General features: G+C 45.0%; 1 protein-coding gene across 7 annotated transcripts in view; it reads left to right on the top strand.

Annotated features, from left to right (window-relative positions):
- The window catches only part of raraa (retinoic acid receptor, alpha a), a 141,966-nt gene that overhangs the window by 121,368 nt on the left and 2,514 nt on the right, over positions 1 to 18,084 (top strand). For all 7 annotated transcript variants that reach the window (XM_056365309.1, XM_056365308.1, XM_056365305.1 and 4 more), the window contains 6 exons: positions 4,049 to 4,197; positions 11,178 to 11,319; positions 16,688 to 16,848; positions 16,965 to 17,141; positions 17,287 to 17,491; positions 17,700 to 17,858. In XM_056365309.1, the coding sequence (XP_056221284.1) occupies positions 4,049 to 4,197; positions 11,178 to 11,319; positions 16,688 to 16,848; positions 16,965 to 17,141; positions 17,287 to 17,491; positions 17,700 to 17,858 (993 nt within the window). The remainder of the gene's footprint in view (positions 1 to 4,048; positions 4,198 to 11,177; positions 11,320 to 16,687; positions 16,849 to 16,964; positions 17,142 to 17,286; positions 17,492 to 17,699; positions 17,859 to 18,084) is intronic.

Here is an 18,084-nt window from a genome sequence, read left to right as displayed (position 1 = left end):
TTACAGACCACTCACACTTGAACTTAATTAAATCACCGGTGCTTTGGCTCTGAGTTTGAGAACACCACACCACGCTACATTAAGCTATTAAGATAGCTGGGGGCTGCACACATGCACACACACGGTGTGTTTATAATACTTGTCTGTGAATGTGAATATCAAAGGGGAAATCTAAGTAAATTAAATCTAAGGGCTTTGACATAGTGGTTTGAGATAAATCTGGTGTTAATTCACTGCCAACTCGCACATTATTTAGGCCAATGAATAATAAGAACATTCAGAATGAGAAGCAAAATAACTTTTAATACATCATTACTGTAAATGTGCCAGAGTTGGCTGAAAGGGTATTTTTCGGCCATAGTCAGTGGTCAGATGTTACACAGACACAGCCTCCTTTAAATGGACTTCTACTGTTTCAACACAGTGCAGTGTCAGGGTTGTTTTTTCGCCGGTTCCACCTGACGGCCTGTGCTGTTTATTCCCTCTTCTGGGACTGGTCTGACAGCATACCAGGCTGCAGACTTGAATCCAGCCTTGTGTCTGGATAACAACAATTGCCATGACCATATGGTTCATGTGGTTTGTGTTTCACCTCCTCGCCAAAGTACAATAGATTCCTTATCAGTAACTCCTTACTGTTTTTCATTTAAACATTATTTTCAGGGCTGCGGGTTCCTGTGCCTGTATCCCCGAGCAAAGCGGGGCGTTATTGTCTATTCATGCTCGCTCTCTCTTGGCTGAAAGAATGATATTCTAGCTGTAGTTCATGTATTAGTTACCGTGGGGATTTCGCAGGCACTGAAGGGTCTCCGGCCTGGAAACCTTGCCAGATATACAAATTTCCAGTGTTAACATGTTGCAAGGATATCAAGAGAAGCTCTCCAGGCTAGCGTGAGTCAGTTCTTCCACTGTTTGTGCGTTATGATTTCGTGGATCACACAATAGGCAGGCTTGTGTGATGGTTGGTGTTGATCAGAGTTTGGATGCAGGCTGGTGTTGAATAATGCCTGGGTGAGGACTGCTGAAGGGCTAAGTAGCTCCGTCTCTCCGCTGAGCCTCGCTGCCTCTCTGTCCACAGGCCTGCCATTGTTTTGCTCCATGCCTCAGCTTGACAGGGCTCCAGAAGCCAGCCATTGTATTTAATTACAGTCGCCAGCCCCCTCACAGACTCTTGTCCTTGTGTCCCAGATTTCCATGGGTGCTCTCATTAAGACTGTGCATTCTGTGTGTGTGTTTATGTGTGTGTGTGTCTGGCCGATTAGGCTTTTTTAATGGCTCAAGGAAAGCCCTTAGCCTGTGTAAATGTCAGTATGCAGTTTTTAAGTTCATGTGTATGTGTGTGGGTGGCACATCTGTTTGTCTGTGCGTTTCTAATGAAGGCAGCTTTAATGTGGATGAATAGCTCTGTGGTCGCACTAATAATGCAGGGCTGTAATCAGTCCGCATCAAGAGAGGCAGAAGAGCGCTGAAAACTGTGAATGGTTTTTTTTTTTTTTTGCTAATGAGAAAATATGCCATGTTATGTAAGAGCTGTTCTATTTAAGTTTAATTTGTTTGACATGAGTGTGGCGATGGCATGGCCCAGTGGCATGAGCAAAGACGACCCGTAATGACACCAATAAAATGGCAGTGAGAAGCAAAGCGCGGACTCTCACACTGTCCACAGTCTGTCCTCCTGTGACTGAATCATTCTGCTCCTCTGCACAGAATCACCTGTGCACACTGTGCAAACTGTGCACACGTTCTCGCAAAATGAGTCACTCCTTTCCCGTTAAGTCGCCTGAAATTAATAAACTTTATAATTGTTTTCAAGGCTTTAAGTTAAATCCTGACAGATGTTTGTGTTTGTGTGTGTGTGTTTGGTGCACACGCATGTGTGTAATAGAAATGAATCTAAAAACCTGAGGGAGGAACATGAAAATAGTCATGCAGTCACTTACTCCCTGTGTGTTCTCCACTTTTATCACCTCCCTTCATTTCCTCCCTATATCATTTAAAGAGTATCTCTTCCTCCTTTTTCACATTTCCCTTGTTGTTACTGCAATATATGTCTTCATAATAAGTGTGTCTCCCTCCTGGCTGCAGTCCATATTGTTACAAGTTGCTTGTCACGCTTTTTCTTTGAAAAATATTTAAAGCTGATTCCGTCTCGACCATGAATCACCCTTTTCACTCCCACATCAGCCTGTTTACACCGAGAACTGAAAAGGTTGCTGCTGGTGTGAAAGTGACATATGACATCTGGGCCTCATAAATGTAATGTCTTAATATCCCAGGCCTGATTGGGTGTCACTGTTAGGTGTTGCAATGTGAGCTTTATTGCTGTTTAGCTTAACCGTCCCCGCCATTTGAAACCCACTTGGATATGCTGTGTGTTTTTTTCCTGATGGCCGAGATAGCAGGCGGGCTTTGGAAAGGCTAGATTTTGGTGTAAGGAAGCCTTGAACATATCTGTGCATCAGGTTGGTTTATTTTAGTTGTTCTGAATGTAATCTTCCCCTGCGCCATCTGCTGCATGCGCATGGAGATTGGCAAGCTGAGACCCGCACACAGACACTATAATTGGAGCGGAAAGCGCGTGTGTGTGTTAGCGAGAGAGAAGAAATACTTCATCCATGCTCAGTGTGCAGTGTGATTAGTCTTGTGTGTGCTGCGAGTGCAGTGTTTGTCGGCCGCACCGTCACGTGGAGCGAGTCCTCGGCTGTACTACAGTCCTACTGAACCAGGCGGCTCTGTTAAATATAGATGGCTTATTTACACACCAGCACTGAGCTGCAGGCAGCTCCTGAGCCGCTTGTCAACCTCCCCAATCCCTCCTCTGTTGAGCTGCTGATGCTGGGTGGAGCAATGGGGCTGGGAAGATGCACACATGCATATAGTGTAGACAGAAGTACATCACAACCGCTGGTGCATTTGACAAGTTAATCTATTCTCTCAAATGAAAAAGAGTTATTGGCATCAGTATGAAAAAACGATACACTGCTTACTCACAAGCTCATAAAGGCAGCAGTTGCAAACAGGGATTATACACTTATTTGGTAAGCTACAGGCCACAGGGTGCAGGTCTGCGCTGTGAATGTGTGTTTTTATAGTTGATTAAAGAGCCTTGTTTTGTAACACACAGGATATTGAGGGCAAAGTCCAATACATATTACATGTAGGCAACAGCAGGATACTTCCCCACGATCCCAGGCCACTTTGTTTATCATGTACAAGCACACCAAACATGGGAGCCTACAGAGGGCTCATGTGTTTGGTTTGTCATATTAGCCCTTAACGCATGAAGACTGTTTGTGCTCAACCTCTCTGTGTTTACCAGCCTGTTATTGATTAAGAATGAGGTAAGTGTGTGCGTTTGGTTCGGGGGGTAAACAAGTTGCATGGTCAGAAGCGGAGAGAGAATTCTGCGCAGCCTTGTCTGCAGTATTTGGTACTCCCGACTGGTGATGATGATATGATTATTTGTCCTTTTAATATTTCAGAACACTTGTACTTACGAAGACTGCACAATTTTTAGAAATAAATAAAAGCACAACTCCAGGCCTTGTATCAGAGGAGAAAACCTGTCTTTGAACCCTGCTAGCAAAGCAGCTCCGTGCTGTAACACACATACGCACAAGACAACATTTCGGCAGTAAGTAGGTATCCAGCAAAGGCTGCTTTCATTCGTGCTTTGATGATCTCTGGGTGCATGTGTGTTAGAGAAATGTTTGTTCTTTGAAGACATTTCGCGTTGTCTTTCCTGTGGCGGATCTGAAAACGCCTGATCAAGAAGTTGTCCTTGCACTTGCAGCTTTTTTTTTTTTCTTCTCCCAAACACATTGTTAGAAAGTGAGTTAGTTCCCCTTCTGGTGATTTGTATTAGATGTCGTCAGCAGTGTATCCGTCTGGACTGGGTTGTTTAAGATCTGTGTGTGTGTGTGTATTTGTGTACACACAAGGTTGTGAGTTTATCCCACTGATATCGATTAATGCTCCATGCCTGTCAGCACTCCATCTGACAGACATGTGTTCACTAACCCCTCTTGTTGCTCTTTCCTCTCTGCAGCGATAGAGACCCAGAGTACCAGCTCAGAGGAGATAGTGCCAAGCCCGCCCTCACCTCCCCCACCGCCCCGCGTCTACAAACCCTGCTTTGTGTGCCAGGACAAGTCCTCAGGGTACCACTATGGTGTCAGCGCCTGCGAGGGCTGCAAGGTGAGACTTCCTCTGAATCTGCCAATAAAGCAAGATGTTCGTCAATCTTGTAACCATCATGTGATTTGCAGTTGGAAAAAAATACAATCACGTCTTCACAGCCAAAGCTCTTGCACGTCATTTGGAACATTTCATTAGTTTTTCAGTGTTTAATGCTGAAATTTAATGTAATAAGTCAAAATTGGAGAATCATTCTCTAATATTATTGGTTGATTTATTGAGCTGCCTAATTATCAGTATGACCTGAACAAGCTGTAACAGCCTCTTTATACTTATATCTATAGACATCGTAAAAAAAAAAAAAAAAGATAACACATATGATGGATCTGCTTCGTATCACGTAGTTTGTGAAACTCTGTCATCCGTGCAGGTCTTTTCTTCTCTCGTGTTGTTGCTACACATACCTTTGCTGACGTGTCCACATGTCTGTTATCAATACAGCCCTGTTACACAGGTGCTGAGGAGGCCTCATAACCCCCATCTGCTCTGTTATCAGTTGATAGTTGCTGTGCGCATGCTTACACGTCTCCTGTTCGTGTGAGCACACACACTTCTTTATCTCGCTGCTCCCAACACTCGGAGTTGTGTAAGCTCAGAAGAGGATAGGGATGAGAGGGAGGGATCTGTGGAATCTAATATAATGTTACCACCAGGCACAAACCTTATATCTCCACCATGGCCACATTTCAGAAACCACGTGTTTTGTTTTGGGTTTTTTTGCGTGGTGATCATGCATTCTTGAATGAACCAAATAGGATTTCCACTTCTTCTACTGACAGCAGCTTTGTCTGTAGCCAGAGGAGGTTGGGAGTGGTTGGATGAAGACAGGCAGGGTGTTGCTGATGGCGACAGGTGCCTGCAAGACCCTCTGACTTATTGACTGCGGAGCCAATACTGTGGTCTTCCATATGTGCAGGAATAGGAGTGGTGTGGAGGGAGGGAGGGAGGGAGGGAGGGAGGGAGGGGAGGAGTACAGCAGAGAGAAAAAGCCACGGCGAAGAAGGCAGGAGACAGTGGCAGTAACAAACAGTATGAAAGAGTAAGCAAGGGCAGGAACCCAGGGGGGAATGTAGAAATGCAGATGAAACCGTGCAAAGATGAGAGAGACTGCGGGGGACTGAGATAGCGAGTGCGAGAGAGCAGGCTGTGCTCCGGGATGCATGAACAGCCAGAAAGAGAAAGAAGTGGGTAATGGTTGGAGGGGCAGCAGATTAGGTGGATGGGGTACAGGGGCCACAGTTGAACTCATTGACACCAAAAGAAAGACGGTCAGCGCGGCAGAGCACAGGAGGGGGGGGGGGGGGGGGGGGGGGGGGGGGGCTGGATGAGTAAAGAATGCACAAAGGGGAGGAGAGCACAGCAAAGGCAGGAGTCTGGCACACACACACATACATACATACAAAGGCATTACCCTTTAACGCAAACCCTCTGAGTGCTCTATGAAACTTAACCTGCTCCCCGAATGTGACTTATAAAAAGTTAACAAAGTAAATAAAAGCTGACCCCTGCAACCACACTGCTGCTGACTGTGCAGCTTCATGGGTCCTAAGGATGTTTAATATGACGAATGTAAAATATATTTTTTCTTAATTTAAAGTTTGTTGAAAGTGTCTTTTTTAAATTGCTTAGCCTGAAGTAAATTCACATCAACCTATGTTATATACTGTTATTTTATGCAGGCTTGTGGAAATATATCCTTGACTGTCAAGGCTAGTCAAATCATAAAAGTAAAGCTAGAAAGAAGAGGTTGGGCGTGTACGTGTGTGTACATATACAACAGAGTTTAACCATGGGTGTGTGTGAGAGATGAAGAAAGGGGAAGATGGTGTGTGGTTTTCCTTGCCAAGATAATCTTGTGCAGTGTGTGAAGCACCGAATTGTTCAAGAAAATGAAATCCAGTTTCATAATTGGTTGGTGTTTCTAAACTAGTGTTTGTACAGACTTACCAATTTCGTATTTTGAAACAGTTTGGCACAGGTAGCAGATTTTGGTCGTGGGAAACCTTCCAAGTTGCATGAGTTTGTCTGTATGTGTTAAGCCTGCAACAGGATGTTCTCCACCTTTTTCTCAATGCTCAGGCTCCAGCTGTTGGTACAAATTGCAATTTTTATGCAACTATGCCCTAAAATTTCATCTCAGAGCCTGTGTCAGAAGCGTGCATCATCTCACACGTAAATCATTCATATGATATACTTAAAACAAATGTGTTGCTGTTTGGTTCAGTGCACAGCTACCAAACTAGCTGCTTTATGTATCTTGTATTCAAAAGCAATGACCTTAATCTCAGAAGGTGTGCAGCAACTCTGCCGCCATTTCAAACCCTAATCTGCTTCTATTGTGTTCTGTTTAAAATTGCTCCCCATCATCAGAGCATCTCAATAGAGTTCTAAGTAAGGTAATAAGGCTAAATCACAGGTCCTGATGAGATTGTGTGAGTGGGTGTGTGGTTGTGTATAAAGGTATTACTGTCTGTTCCGTGGCTAAGCAGTGGTTGTGCAGTATTAATCAGTCGCATGCATTATAGCAAACTGGCGATGAATGGAGGGATGTTAGGTTAACCAATAATTGATGATACAGTTGAAATGAAAATGTTAATAGAAGTAAAATATTCTGGGTTCAACATGTTCACATATAAAATTGTGGTTTAGTTTGTCAGTAATAATTCCTGTAAAACTAAAACCCCAAGTCATGAGCAGTAAATTTTAATTTGTTTTCATCCCAAAGGTCTGTTCCAGACAAAAGAAATATTTACAACATGTTACGCACACAACAGTGTGACACGCAGAAGGAAAGGCAGAAACTAGACAAGTACAGAAATTGTGCCAGATTTGACACTGTAATTAGCTTTTTGAGGCTTTTGTACATTGGGGAGATCACTGATGTTTTAATCTAACAGCCAACAGACGATGTTCAGTGCAAACGATTTCAGAATAATGATAAACAATAATTTAATACACAAGTATCACCTTCAGTTGTTAACACTGTCGCTGCAGCCTGAAATGTGAAATGACCACATCTCAGGTAGGATAAAAATTTCAGCTCCCTCAGCCTTTGGCATTAATTTCATATAATGTTTCTGCACAACCCCAACAGGAAGCTCTGCCTGCCTCCTCGGCTGAATGTAATTAGTTTCCAGGATATATTATGGCTGAGTTTGATTATTTTTAGAGATGAGAGGCCACATGTATAAAGACAGAGTACAAACAGGAGCAAAGTGGTAAACATTCGCTTCAATAACATACTGAAAGAATAATCGGATACACTGATTAACCACAGAAGAAAAAGCTTTGAAGTGTATGTGGAGGTGGTTGCACCTTGGAATGGGACGTTTTAACAGTGAAGCAACTGTTTGGGACGAGACCAAAGGTCTCAGGCTTGAACTCAGGACAATACAATATAGCTATGATCATATTTGTATACTGTCTCGGATGTGAAAACAAAGGTGAATAATCTAAAATTCTCCTTTATATTTGCAATTGAAACACAGTGATAAGTGTATCATGTGATAGCCGAACCATGAATGTTCACCTGTTCCTTAATTACCTTTATCTTAATTACCTGATAACCGGTACTGGACTCTGCTCTGCTGATTAGTAAGGATTTCATTAGGACTAATCATTAGAAATGTTGCCTTAAACTATGAAGATGTCCCTAGTTGGACAGCTAGCTGCCAGTTGTCTGTCCATGAGCCGGCTGTCTGCCCCCCTCAACAGCCGCAGTGCTAATTTGAAAAATTCAGGATGCCTTCTCCGTATCTCTGACTTCAGAGGAGATGACTTGGCATAGCACACTCAATAATTCAACACTACAGGCATGTGAATGTATATGGTTGCCTCATCTGAGACTGGGGTAAGTCGGGGGTTAGCAGCGTCTGCTTTGCTGCAGCATGCCAAACTACAAAGGCATTTCCTGGGGGCTGCAGCGAACAGAGGAAACGGGAGCGGGGAAGTTGAGCTGTGCTACTTGGAGACAGCTCATTCGTTTGTTGTTTTTAGTTCTGCCGCCCGCACATACTCAACGGCATTGCACTTCTTTTTCCCCTGCAGATATTACCCCCTAAACATTAAATTTGCATGCCCACCCCCTCATGTTTATGTTTTTATCTTGAAGGCAAGGCAGCACGCGGCAGGCGATCTCTCCTCCTGGTATCCGCTGCAATGGGAGAGAAGCGACCGTTTTTCCAAAGTCCCTATCCACCACTTTTTGCATGAATGTCCTCTATTTGCAGCGTTTTTCAGATGGCCCTCTCACAAAGCATCCGTCTTTACTAATTTGTGGGCTGTAGCAGTAGCTGCTTAGTAATAGCGGCAGGGGCACAGGCACACACACATCGACACAACATGCACAGTAGGAGGCTGGGAACGCACTCTTAATCTGGGCACAGTGTGAAAGTCACGTAAGAGAGGATTCCTGTGCTTCCCTGTGAACTCCATAACCCCAGACCCCCTCCCCTATTTCCCTCTTAATGAAGCATTTTCTCGCACACAAGCAAAGCAGAATTCACGCACGCACTCATATATGCATGAGGCTCATAACGATCGGCAGGTAGACAGCTGTGAATTGAAGAGCACATGGTGCATGCAATCATGTATGTGCTGTAACCGTTCGCTCCTCTTTTTCATCCCTCCCTCCCTCTCCCTCTTCTTGCGGCTCTCATCTCTTCTGAACACTGCAGGGTGGCTGACAGGCCCGCTGAGGGCTCTTGTCGCCGGGTGGATTAAGCGGTGATACAAAAAGAGGCTTAAGGGCCGCAGGAAGCAATGACTCCTAAAAGAAGGGTGGTAGGGGAGGGGGCGTAGGAACAATCAACTGGCCCACGAGCCAGAAGGAACAGCCAATCAGGAGGTCCTGTGAGAGGGCACCTGAGACTCACGATGTCAGGAGGGAGTGGGCCAATCCCCTGGTGACACTAGGGTCAGGGTCAGGGCACCATCGGATCAAAGAGGACATGATACACGCACACACAGGCACACACAAAGACCACAGACTTTATCCCTCAGCATCAGCTGCTAGAATTAATGTCAACCTAAGTCTTGTTCTCTCCACTTAGTTGTGCGGGAGATAGCAGTTTGCAGGGATCTGCTGTTTCTCAACATTAATAATAATATATTTTATGTGACAACAGGGTGGAGAGCAAATGAAGTCAGGACAAAGGTTAGATGAGGTGACCTTCTACGGCCTGAAACACTTCCTCTTCATGTGTAATCAGTCCCATCACGCACGCTGGTTGGACCTTGCTTAAACTGATACATGACAAAGAATACACACTTCCTCTTCGTAGTACATCAGAAGGCTGAATCACTTCCACTCTGTGGTGGCGCACGGGAGACACGAGAAGAGGCTGGTGATCCGGGAAGGACAAATTGCGGGCTTAGGTCCACCAGCCATCTGTCGGCTAGCAAAGCTAATCCTTCGGCATGGGATGGGGCTCCCTGGCAGCAACCCCGCCATACCACACCACACCACACCACACCACACCACACCACACTCCACCCCACCTCCCTTTAGCTGTAGCTGACCCCACCCACCCTGCTACCCAACAACACATAACCCATGTCCCACTGCGTCACATCAATACTGACATTGACCTGTATTACATTTGTCCCGAGCCGTGCTTGCTGAGTGCTCACTCAGTTGTGGCTGATTTGCATTAACCTCTTTTTATCTTTTTGACACACAAGGCATGTTTAAGCAATAAGGGCACAGAGGTTAACATTGATTTTATTGGGGTTGAGTGGAATAAGGAGAATATAAGTTGTGATGCATGGATTTTTCCAAGAGGTTTGTCGTTTTTTACTCTGTGTAACACATGGGGAGCATTTAGATGGCTTTTTCGTTCCAACGCACGTTTTTTATGTTATCATTATTCAAAATCTGAAAATCATAATGGGAGATGGTTTTAAAGGCAAAGGTTTTTAAAGGTAATTTTGGTGAAAAGACAGGGTCAGTTTTCTCCTTCATATCATAAACCCCAGCTGTGGTTTCTTATTTAAGGCTTAGCTATCTTGTTGTAGACTTTTGTCGTCACTTAATTTATGACCCAATATTGTTATCTTATTTTTGGCAGTTAGAGCGGCTGTTAAAGTTCATAAGGGGAGGATCTGAATTATTACTGAGGGATGTGTGTTTCATGTGGGAGGCGTGTTTTGATCCGTTTCTATGTCTCGCTTTTGCGCAATCGAAACATATTTTGTCTCCCCAAAGATCTCCCATTTCTGCCCAGTGACCGAAGATGAGCTCATTATAATTCGCCCGCCTCGTACGCTTGGACAACATTTTTAAATCCATTCTCTGATTTGTTTTGATCCCGTTAGACTGAAAAGGGGAACACGGGTAAAGAGGGATTCCTTTTTGTTTCTTCCACATCATTTCCAGCCAATCGGCTCTCTTTCTAATATTATGCGCTTGGCCTGGATCTACATATGCTTATTTCCGGCTGTGTAAACAAGGCCATGCTTACGTGGCACCCAGTCACCCTGTGCCTTTTGCCCCAAAAACCTTCAGACCTGAATCACCTCGAAAAGCATTTTTGTGTTGTGTAAACGAACAGGTGGCACCCTCATGAAATGACTATTAGTCTCTGTCCAGATTGTGTCAAGGGTTAAGCCCTTTAAGGACTTAATTCATTGCCTTTTAATTGCAGCTGCATATGGCCATTCTGCATGGCCTCCTTTTAATTTCATATGTTTTAACCTTGCAAGTTGTTTTGTTGGGAACTGGGTGAAAGAGGACACTGTAAACATGGGCAAGATATTAGCAACAGGCAACCGAAACATGTAATAAAAGCAGCAGTGTTGGCAGATAACCATATGACAGGTGGCTTCACTAGAGCAAACAGCACAACTGTATTTGCTTAGTAATTTGTTGCTCGATTTGCTTAGACCGTCCGGTTTCCCTTGCTCCTCTCTTACCGCCCAACCCTCCTCCAAAACCTGTCCCGTCTCCTCATCGCCCTCGTCTCCGTCTTTCTGTCACGCAGGGCTTCTTTCGGAGAAGCATCCAGAAGAACATGGTGTACACTTGTCACCGGGAGAAGAACTGTATCATCAACAAAGTCACCCGCAACCGCTGCCAGTACTGTCGGCTGCAGAAGTGCCTGGAAGTGGGGATGTCCAAGGAGTGTAAGTATAAAAACCAAATTACCCAGAAAGCCCTGCTCCCACAGGGCTCTTAGGGCAAAGCACAGATTTCATCATAGTTGTTTAATCCCAGAGGGGTTAGCGTGATTGTGACCCCTGCAGAAAGTCTTAAGTTGAAGCATTTGTTGACATTTTTTCCACTGCTGACATTGCATAACTGTTCACTATTGATGCAAGCACATCAGTTTGGCAGTGATTCCAGCTCGTACACACTTATGTTGTCATTAGTTGATGACTGCACTTAGTGTTTATATGGTATCCGATCAGATCCCATCAGTTTCTTTTAATGAGAAAATTCTCTGACCTTTGGTGTTTATCATAACAAAGTCAGAGTGAAATCAAAGCTGTTACTATTCCCTATTAGCTGTTACCCTTTGAGCTGATTCTTGTAGTTTTACTTTGAAGAAAATATCCGCTGTAAAAGCGAGACAAAGGGCAGCCGTGATGCAGACTGGCAGTAACAGTCAGGGAGTCGCCAGGCTTGGCAGGCCTCTGTGATGAATATGTTCTCACCTGCCGAGAGTGAAAGAGCAGGCGTCTGCTCCCATCATTGCACCCCAGGGGCTGTGTGAACATACACACTCACGCACACACACACATACACGCACACACATACGCACACACATGCGCACACACATACGCACAGGCAGTCAGACTTGATAAAGTAATTGGTAGAGGTGTGACCACAGAGAACTCAGAGGCCAACAGGGTTTCTACCTCAGCCTGATCACGTGACACACTCTCTTACACACACAGACAAACACTCACTTGTGTGTATAGGATACAGTTGGACCCATAAATACTGTTAAATACTCAGTAATAGGAAATATATTAGTAATATACATTTGTGGACAGAAAGTGTAGCACCTCTCCTCCTCTCACAGGCTCACGTCTGTTAAAACACACACATGCACTCAGCCTCCATTGCTCCGTCCCTTTCCACTTCCCGTCTTCCCAGCGCTATTTACCTCATCTTTGCGGTGCAGGGAGCGCTCCCCATGCCACAGCACTGTGGTTTACAGTAAAAGAAGTTATCCTCCGAGCTCCTTACCTTTGAATGGGGCCATTAATCATGGTTAGAAGGATCACAGCAGCCGGCTCTTTTACGCACTCTCACACACATAGTTTCAACCCAGCATACAATAGGGGGATAGACTGGAGTTGGAGAGCCATCTAGTGGTGACGAGGTAGTACTGCGTGAGCAAAAAATTGGCATAAACGGGTTTTTGACAGGATTCCAAGCTGGAAATTTTATTATTGGCTAGATTTCGACCCACCTTTGCTCAGCTGGTTTTGGTTTTAATAGTTCTGCCTTTTTCCGATTGCGGTCATTTTGTGCAGAGTGTGCAGATTGCTACTCTTGTGTCCTCAGCAGTGACTTTGGCCAGTGAAAGTAGTCTGGACTGGTGAGGAAGGAGAGGCCGGCCATCTGGGCCCAGCAGGGAGTCTCCCTGCCTCTTACACACACACACACACACACAAATGCATACTTGTGCGTAATTTCATGCACACACACTCAAATTATGCACATACAAGGTGACTGACACAAACTAGTATGAATAAAAAGAACGCTTTAACAGAAAAACAATTGGACAGCTCCACTTAAACACCATGCGCTCTCTGTCAGACACACACACAGACGGTGGACCCCCCCCCTGCTAGCATTGAGGGGACGTCTGGGTGACCTTGCGTCTGCCGGCAGACAGCTCCAGATGACAGCGCCAGGCCTGCTGCCAGGTGGCAATGCCAAGCAAGATGGCATCAGAAGGGGGGGGGCAAGTATGTTGGGAGCAAGTGGAGGGTTGCAAGGAAAGGCCGGTAGTGTAGACTAGAGCCACATTATTATTAACCTGACAGTGTGTGGCTAAAGACGACCAAGATCATGGCTAAAATTAAGAATAGCATACCATGAATGCTTATCTACAAATAAAGTGAAATGTTTGAATAATGTTTGGAAGCATTGGCTCACTCATGCGTGCACACTTAGCATAGTACAGTGGTTCGCAGCATGGGGGTCGAGATCTCTCCAAGGGGTCATGAGGTGATTTACAAGTTAGAAAGAAGTAAACAATTCTGCTGCAGAAAGCAGTCAGACACACATTTCAACTCTTGACTTTGCTTTTTACTCACTGAGCTGTGCATAGTTTCACTTCCTCATGCCTCTACACTATTCAAAAAATTAAAAAAAATATGGGAAGTCAAAAATCATTCTTTGCTCAGCTCTTTGCTAGCTCATAGAAAAATGTACATTCTCACAAGAGATTGCAAGTTAGCTTTAGTTTGTTGTAAAGGGTTATAAGCTGGGACACTGGGAACACTGGCCCAGTACACTCTAACGTATGTGAGACAAAAATGAGAAGCAGAAGTTGCAGTATGCACATATGAAGCTGCATTTAAAGCATGTCTGTTAGAGCAGAGAGTTAATTCCCTGACACTTCTTCCTTTTAGTTTTTTTTTTTTTTTTGTACTTTTGGGATGATCATATGGTTCAGTTACACAATACTCCACAATGTTTTTATGTTACAATTCAGAGCAGCTGCCACCCCTCAGTACTTGCCTCCCTTTATCATCCCCTCCCCATTTTTTTTGCCAAGCTCTCAAAACCATCGCCCACGTGTTCCTCGAGGACGGTGTTATTCAGAGATAGAAAAAGTAATAAAAGTAAAATAAGATGTAGCAAAGAATGATGGAGAACAGGGTGAGGAGAGGATAACATCAGCCAGAGAGGCAGGATAGCAGAGCAAGATGAAGGCTGTGAGAGGGAAGTGTATTGAACTCGGGGGGGGGGGGGGTGAAAGAGGCTGGAGGACAGAGGGAGGGAGAAAGTTTCATCACTGTCGACGGTGGCTCTGCGCTGCGAGCAGCAGGAGCGGGGGAGGGGGGGGGACATTGACATTTTTATCTTTCCATTGAATTTAATCTGTGTGATGGACGAGCTGCCAGTGCTTTAATTTTCCTCACACGAATTATCCCTGTCTGCCTACCTCTCTGTCTTGTACACAAACACACACACACACACACACACACACACACACACACACACACACACACTCATACACTCATACACAAATACATACACACTGAGGCACTAACAGAAATTGTCTATTAACTGCACGTTGCAGCTGAAATCCACTATACGGACAAATGATTGAGTGATGGCTGTGTGTGTGTGTGTGTGTGTGTGTGTGTGTGTGTGTGTGTGTGTGTGTGTGTGTGTGTGTGTGTGTGTGTGTGTGTGTGTGTCAGTATTCTGTACACGTTACACACCAGCTCTTGTAAATCATTTTTATGCAATGGACATGTAACCACAAACAATTCAGGATGCAAGTTCCCCCATTAGCATTCATATTTTCATAATACATTTTGAAAGATGCATTGCTTGAAGTTAACACCCACAGGAACATCAAAACGCACATTTGTGTCCACACATACACACACAATAAGAGGGAAAAAAAAAAAAGCAAGGCAGTATTTCTTTCATTTCAGCTCCCCTGCTACAGTCCCCCCTCCTCCTCAAGTTATTGCATGTGGCAATTCGCCATGACAGATCGCCAGTCGTGCCTAATAGTTCTTTAATGACTTCATTAAATTGTGTTGTGCGGCTTATGATTGTGCTGCCAATTTGTCAGCGCGGGCAATGTCTGGGCGCTAGGGATGCCCCACTTTTATTTGTGAATTAATTGGACATCGATTGTTTTTTAGCTCTCCGCCCCTCCCGTCGTGGCAGAAAGGACACAGATTCCCAATCAGCGCCATAAGCAGGGCTGGCCCAGATATGCTCAGCAGCTTACTACAGTTTTATACAACTGGCCTCAAAAGCTGGTGGTTGTTTAAAAGGATGCTCCTTCACTACAGAGTCATAATTAGCTCATTAAAGCAAATGGAGGTGGAAAGCTTTGTACTGATTTGCTCGTTTTCGCTGAAATGGTGTTTATAATATGCTGTTTTTGATGTGTCGGTTTTCTCATTTTACTGCTCTGTCCACATGTGTATTGGTGACTATGGTTACATTAGCCTGCCACTTGAGTACCAATAAAATGCTGGCAAATAATACATTGCCTTGCTCTGTCTGCACAGCAGGGTCTCCTTCATTTCTTGTTGAGGCGAGCAGTGCTTAGCAGTAACATAGTGCAGCATCAGACTTCCAGCCCCCGCCTTCCTCCTTCCCTTCATGTTCTCCCAGGCAGGGAGGCCTGTCTGTGGGCTGATGAATGAGCAGCAGCACCGAGTAGTGCATCCCTGCTTGGCCCCGGGCCAGGCCCCTCTGTCACAGACACTGATCTCCCATCAGCCTGAGCGCTCTGGCCCTTAATGGTCAAGGTTAGGATTAAGACAAGGAAAATCTGATGTTAGGTCAGTGGCTAGGGGAAATTCAGGTACCCCGAGGGGAGGTAGAGATTGGAGAAATGATAGAGATGGCATTAGGAAAGAGGGATGATTTAAAGCAAAAGCAATACAATTTTGGAAAGGAGAGATTGCGTGCATTGGTGAGAACGGAGCAAACAAGGAAAGCGAGAGCGTGTTGTATAACCAAGAGAGGGGGAGAAATGTGTGACAGAGAGAGAGAGAAAGCTGCAAGGTTTTTTCCGGTATGGGCTGAGCAGCCGAGCCCTTTTAAAACCATTAGAGGCAGGATATTTGTCATATTATGTTATTAGATTAGCCGGGACCCCTAATGAAAGCTGTGGCAATTTGTCAGCCTTATGGATAGCTCCATCCCCCACCACTATTTATCAAGTAGCACCCCATCTCACCCAACCCACCCCCACCCTCAACACACACATACACAACCCAAGTAATAGCTAAACTGCACCCCAGTGTGGATGTGCTGGGAGAAATGGATCGGGCCTGTAATGGGATTCCAATGCTAAGCACCCTGCCTAGCGTTTTTTGTCATTTGGGGTGAGCAGACTATTCTCAGCCAGATCGCCCAGAGGGAAATGACATCGGATTATTTCAAGGTCCACCCCCCCCCCCTTTCCATTAGCATAGCCCTCATCAATGGAGCTGTCTGAAAACATTTATGTTATAGCATCAGATAAGAGAAGTGAAGCTGTGGCCGCTGCTGCTGTTCGCCACAGAAGGAACATCCTGTCCTGCTCATGACTTTGCCTTTGATCTTGATCTCAGTTTACCTTGAGGTGGTGTCAGACGGTGCCAATGCAGGACATATAGTATCCAGGTTGCAACACCCTTTCAAGCAGTCGTTACCAAAACATTTGCAAACTGTATGACATGTTTTTTTTTGTTTTTTTTTAAACTGAGATATAAAGTGTGAATGATTCTGTTTGGAGGTAAAATACAAGCGTAGGTGTTACTTTTCACCATACCAATCCTTGTCTTCCTGTAGCGGTGAGGAACGACCGGAACAAGAAGAAAAAGGATGAGAAGAAACAGGAGTGCACGGAGAGCTATGTGCTGAGCCCCGACACAGAGCAGATGATCGACAGGGTTCGCAAGGCTCACCAGGATACTTTCCCCTCTCTCTGCCAGCTGGGCAAATACACTACGGTCAGTAACGTGACACTAACAGTCTGTGTGTCCCTTCATTTGTTCACCTTTGTTACCTGTAAATTACCGTCACCTGCAAATGTCTAAACTGCTGCCACCTCTTCCCCTCCCTACAGACTAACAGCTCAGAACGACGCGTGTCCTTGGACGTAGACCTGTGGGACAAGTTTAGTGAACTCTCCACCAAGTGTATCATAAAGACGGTGGAGTTTGCTAAGCAGCTGCCCGGCTTCACAACGCTCACTATTGCCGACCAGATCACTCTGCTCAAAGCCGCCTGTCTGGACATCCTGGTAAGAACAACAGCCCTAGCTTTGTTTCCACAAAATTTCACCAAACACCCAGATTTTTTAAAAAGGAGAAGACGAGAGGTTCAACATTTCTAACCAACTGCCCAGTTAAACGCTGAACCACCTGTTCTGCCTCTGCTGTCCACAGATACTGCGGATCTGTACACGCTACACACCAGAGCAAGACACCATGACTTTCTCAGATGGACTCACGCTAAACCGAACCCAGATGCACAACGCAGGCTTTGGTCCCCTCACCGACCTGGTTTTTGCCTTCGCCAACCAGCTCCTTCCTCTGGAGATGGACGATGCAGAGACAGGGCTGCTCAGTGCCATCTGTTTGCTGTGTGGAGGTACGACAAGCCCCTTTAAAATCTATTTCCCATTCTCATTGTCTATGACCCCTATACTAAGACTGAGTGACACCCCTGCCTATGGATGAAGAAGGAGTAGGCTGGCAATGCTGTGCTCTTTCATTGAGCACCACCTAGTGGCCAACTATAATCAGGACAGTAGGAGAGCATTGACATGTTTTTTTTCTGTAACTGTGTTAATCCACAGATCGTCAGGACTTGGAGGAGGCAGAGAAGGTGGATGTCCTGCAGGAGCCCCTTCTGGAGGCGCTGAAGATTTACGTGAGGAAGAGGAGGCCCCACAAACCGCACATGTTCCCCAAGATGCTGATGAAGATCACTGATCTGAGAAGCATCAGTGCTAAAGGTCTGTGGTGTACACTAGTGGTTATCTGTCAATTAAGACAGAAATATAAGTTAATCAGTTTGGTTGAGACGTTGGTGATAACTTTGATAATCTTGACATTTTATATGTGTTTAAAAATGTAACGCTTTTCTTGCTTTTTTTCCATTTCACATGTTAAAATGGAGTACAGGAGAAATAATTAAGTGATATCCAAAATGTGTTTTGTCAGAACTTTGGTAGCTTATGT

Source organism: Seriola aureovittata, chromosome 21, assembly GCF_021018895.1.
Source record: "Seriola aureovittata isolate HTS-2021-v1 ecotype China chromosome 21, ASM2101889v1, whole genome shotgun sequence".
In the NCBI taxonomy this organism is placed as follows: domain Eukaryota; kingdom Metazoa; phylum Chordata; class Actinopteri; order Carangiformes; family Carangidae; genus Seriola; species Seriola aureovittata.
This window is presented reverse-complemented; position numbering and strand designations above follow the sequence as displayed.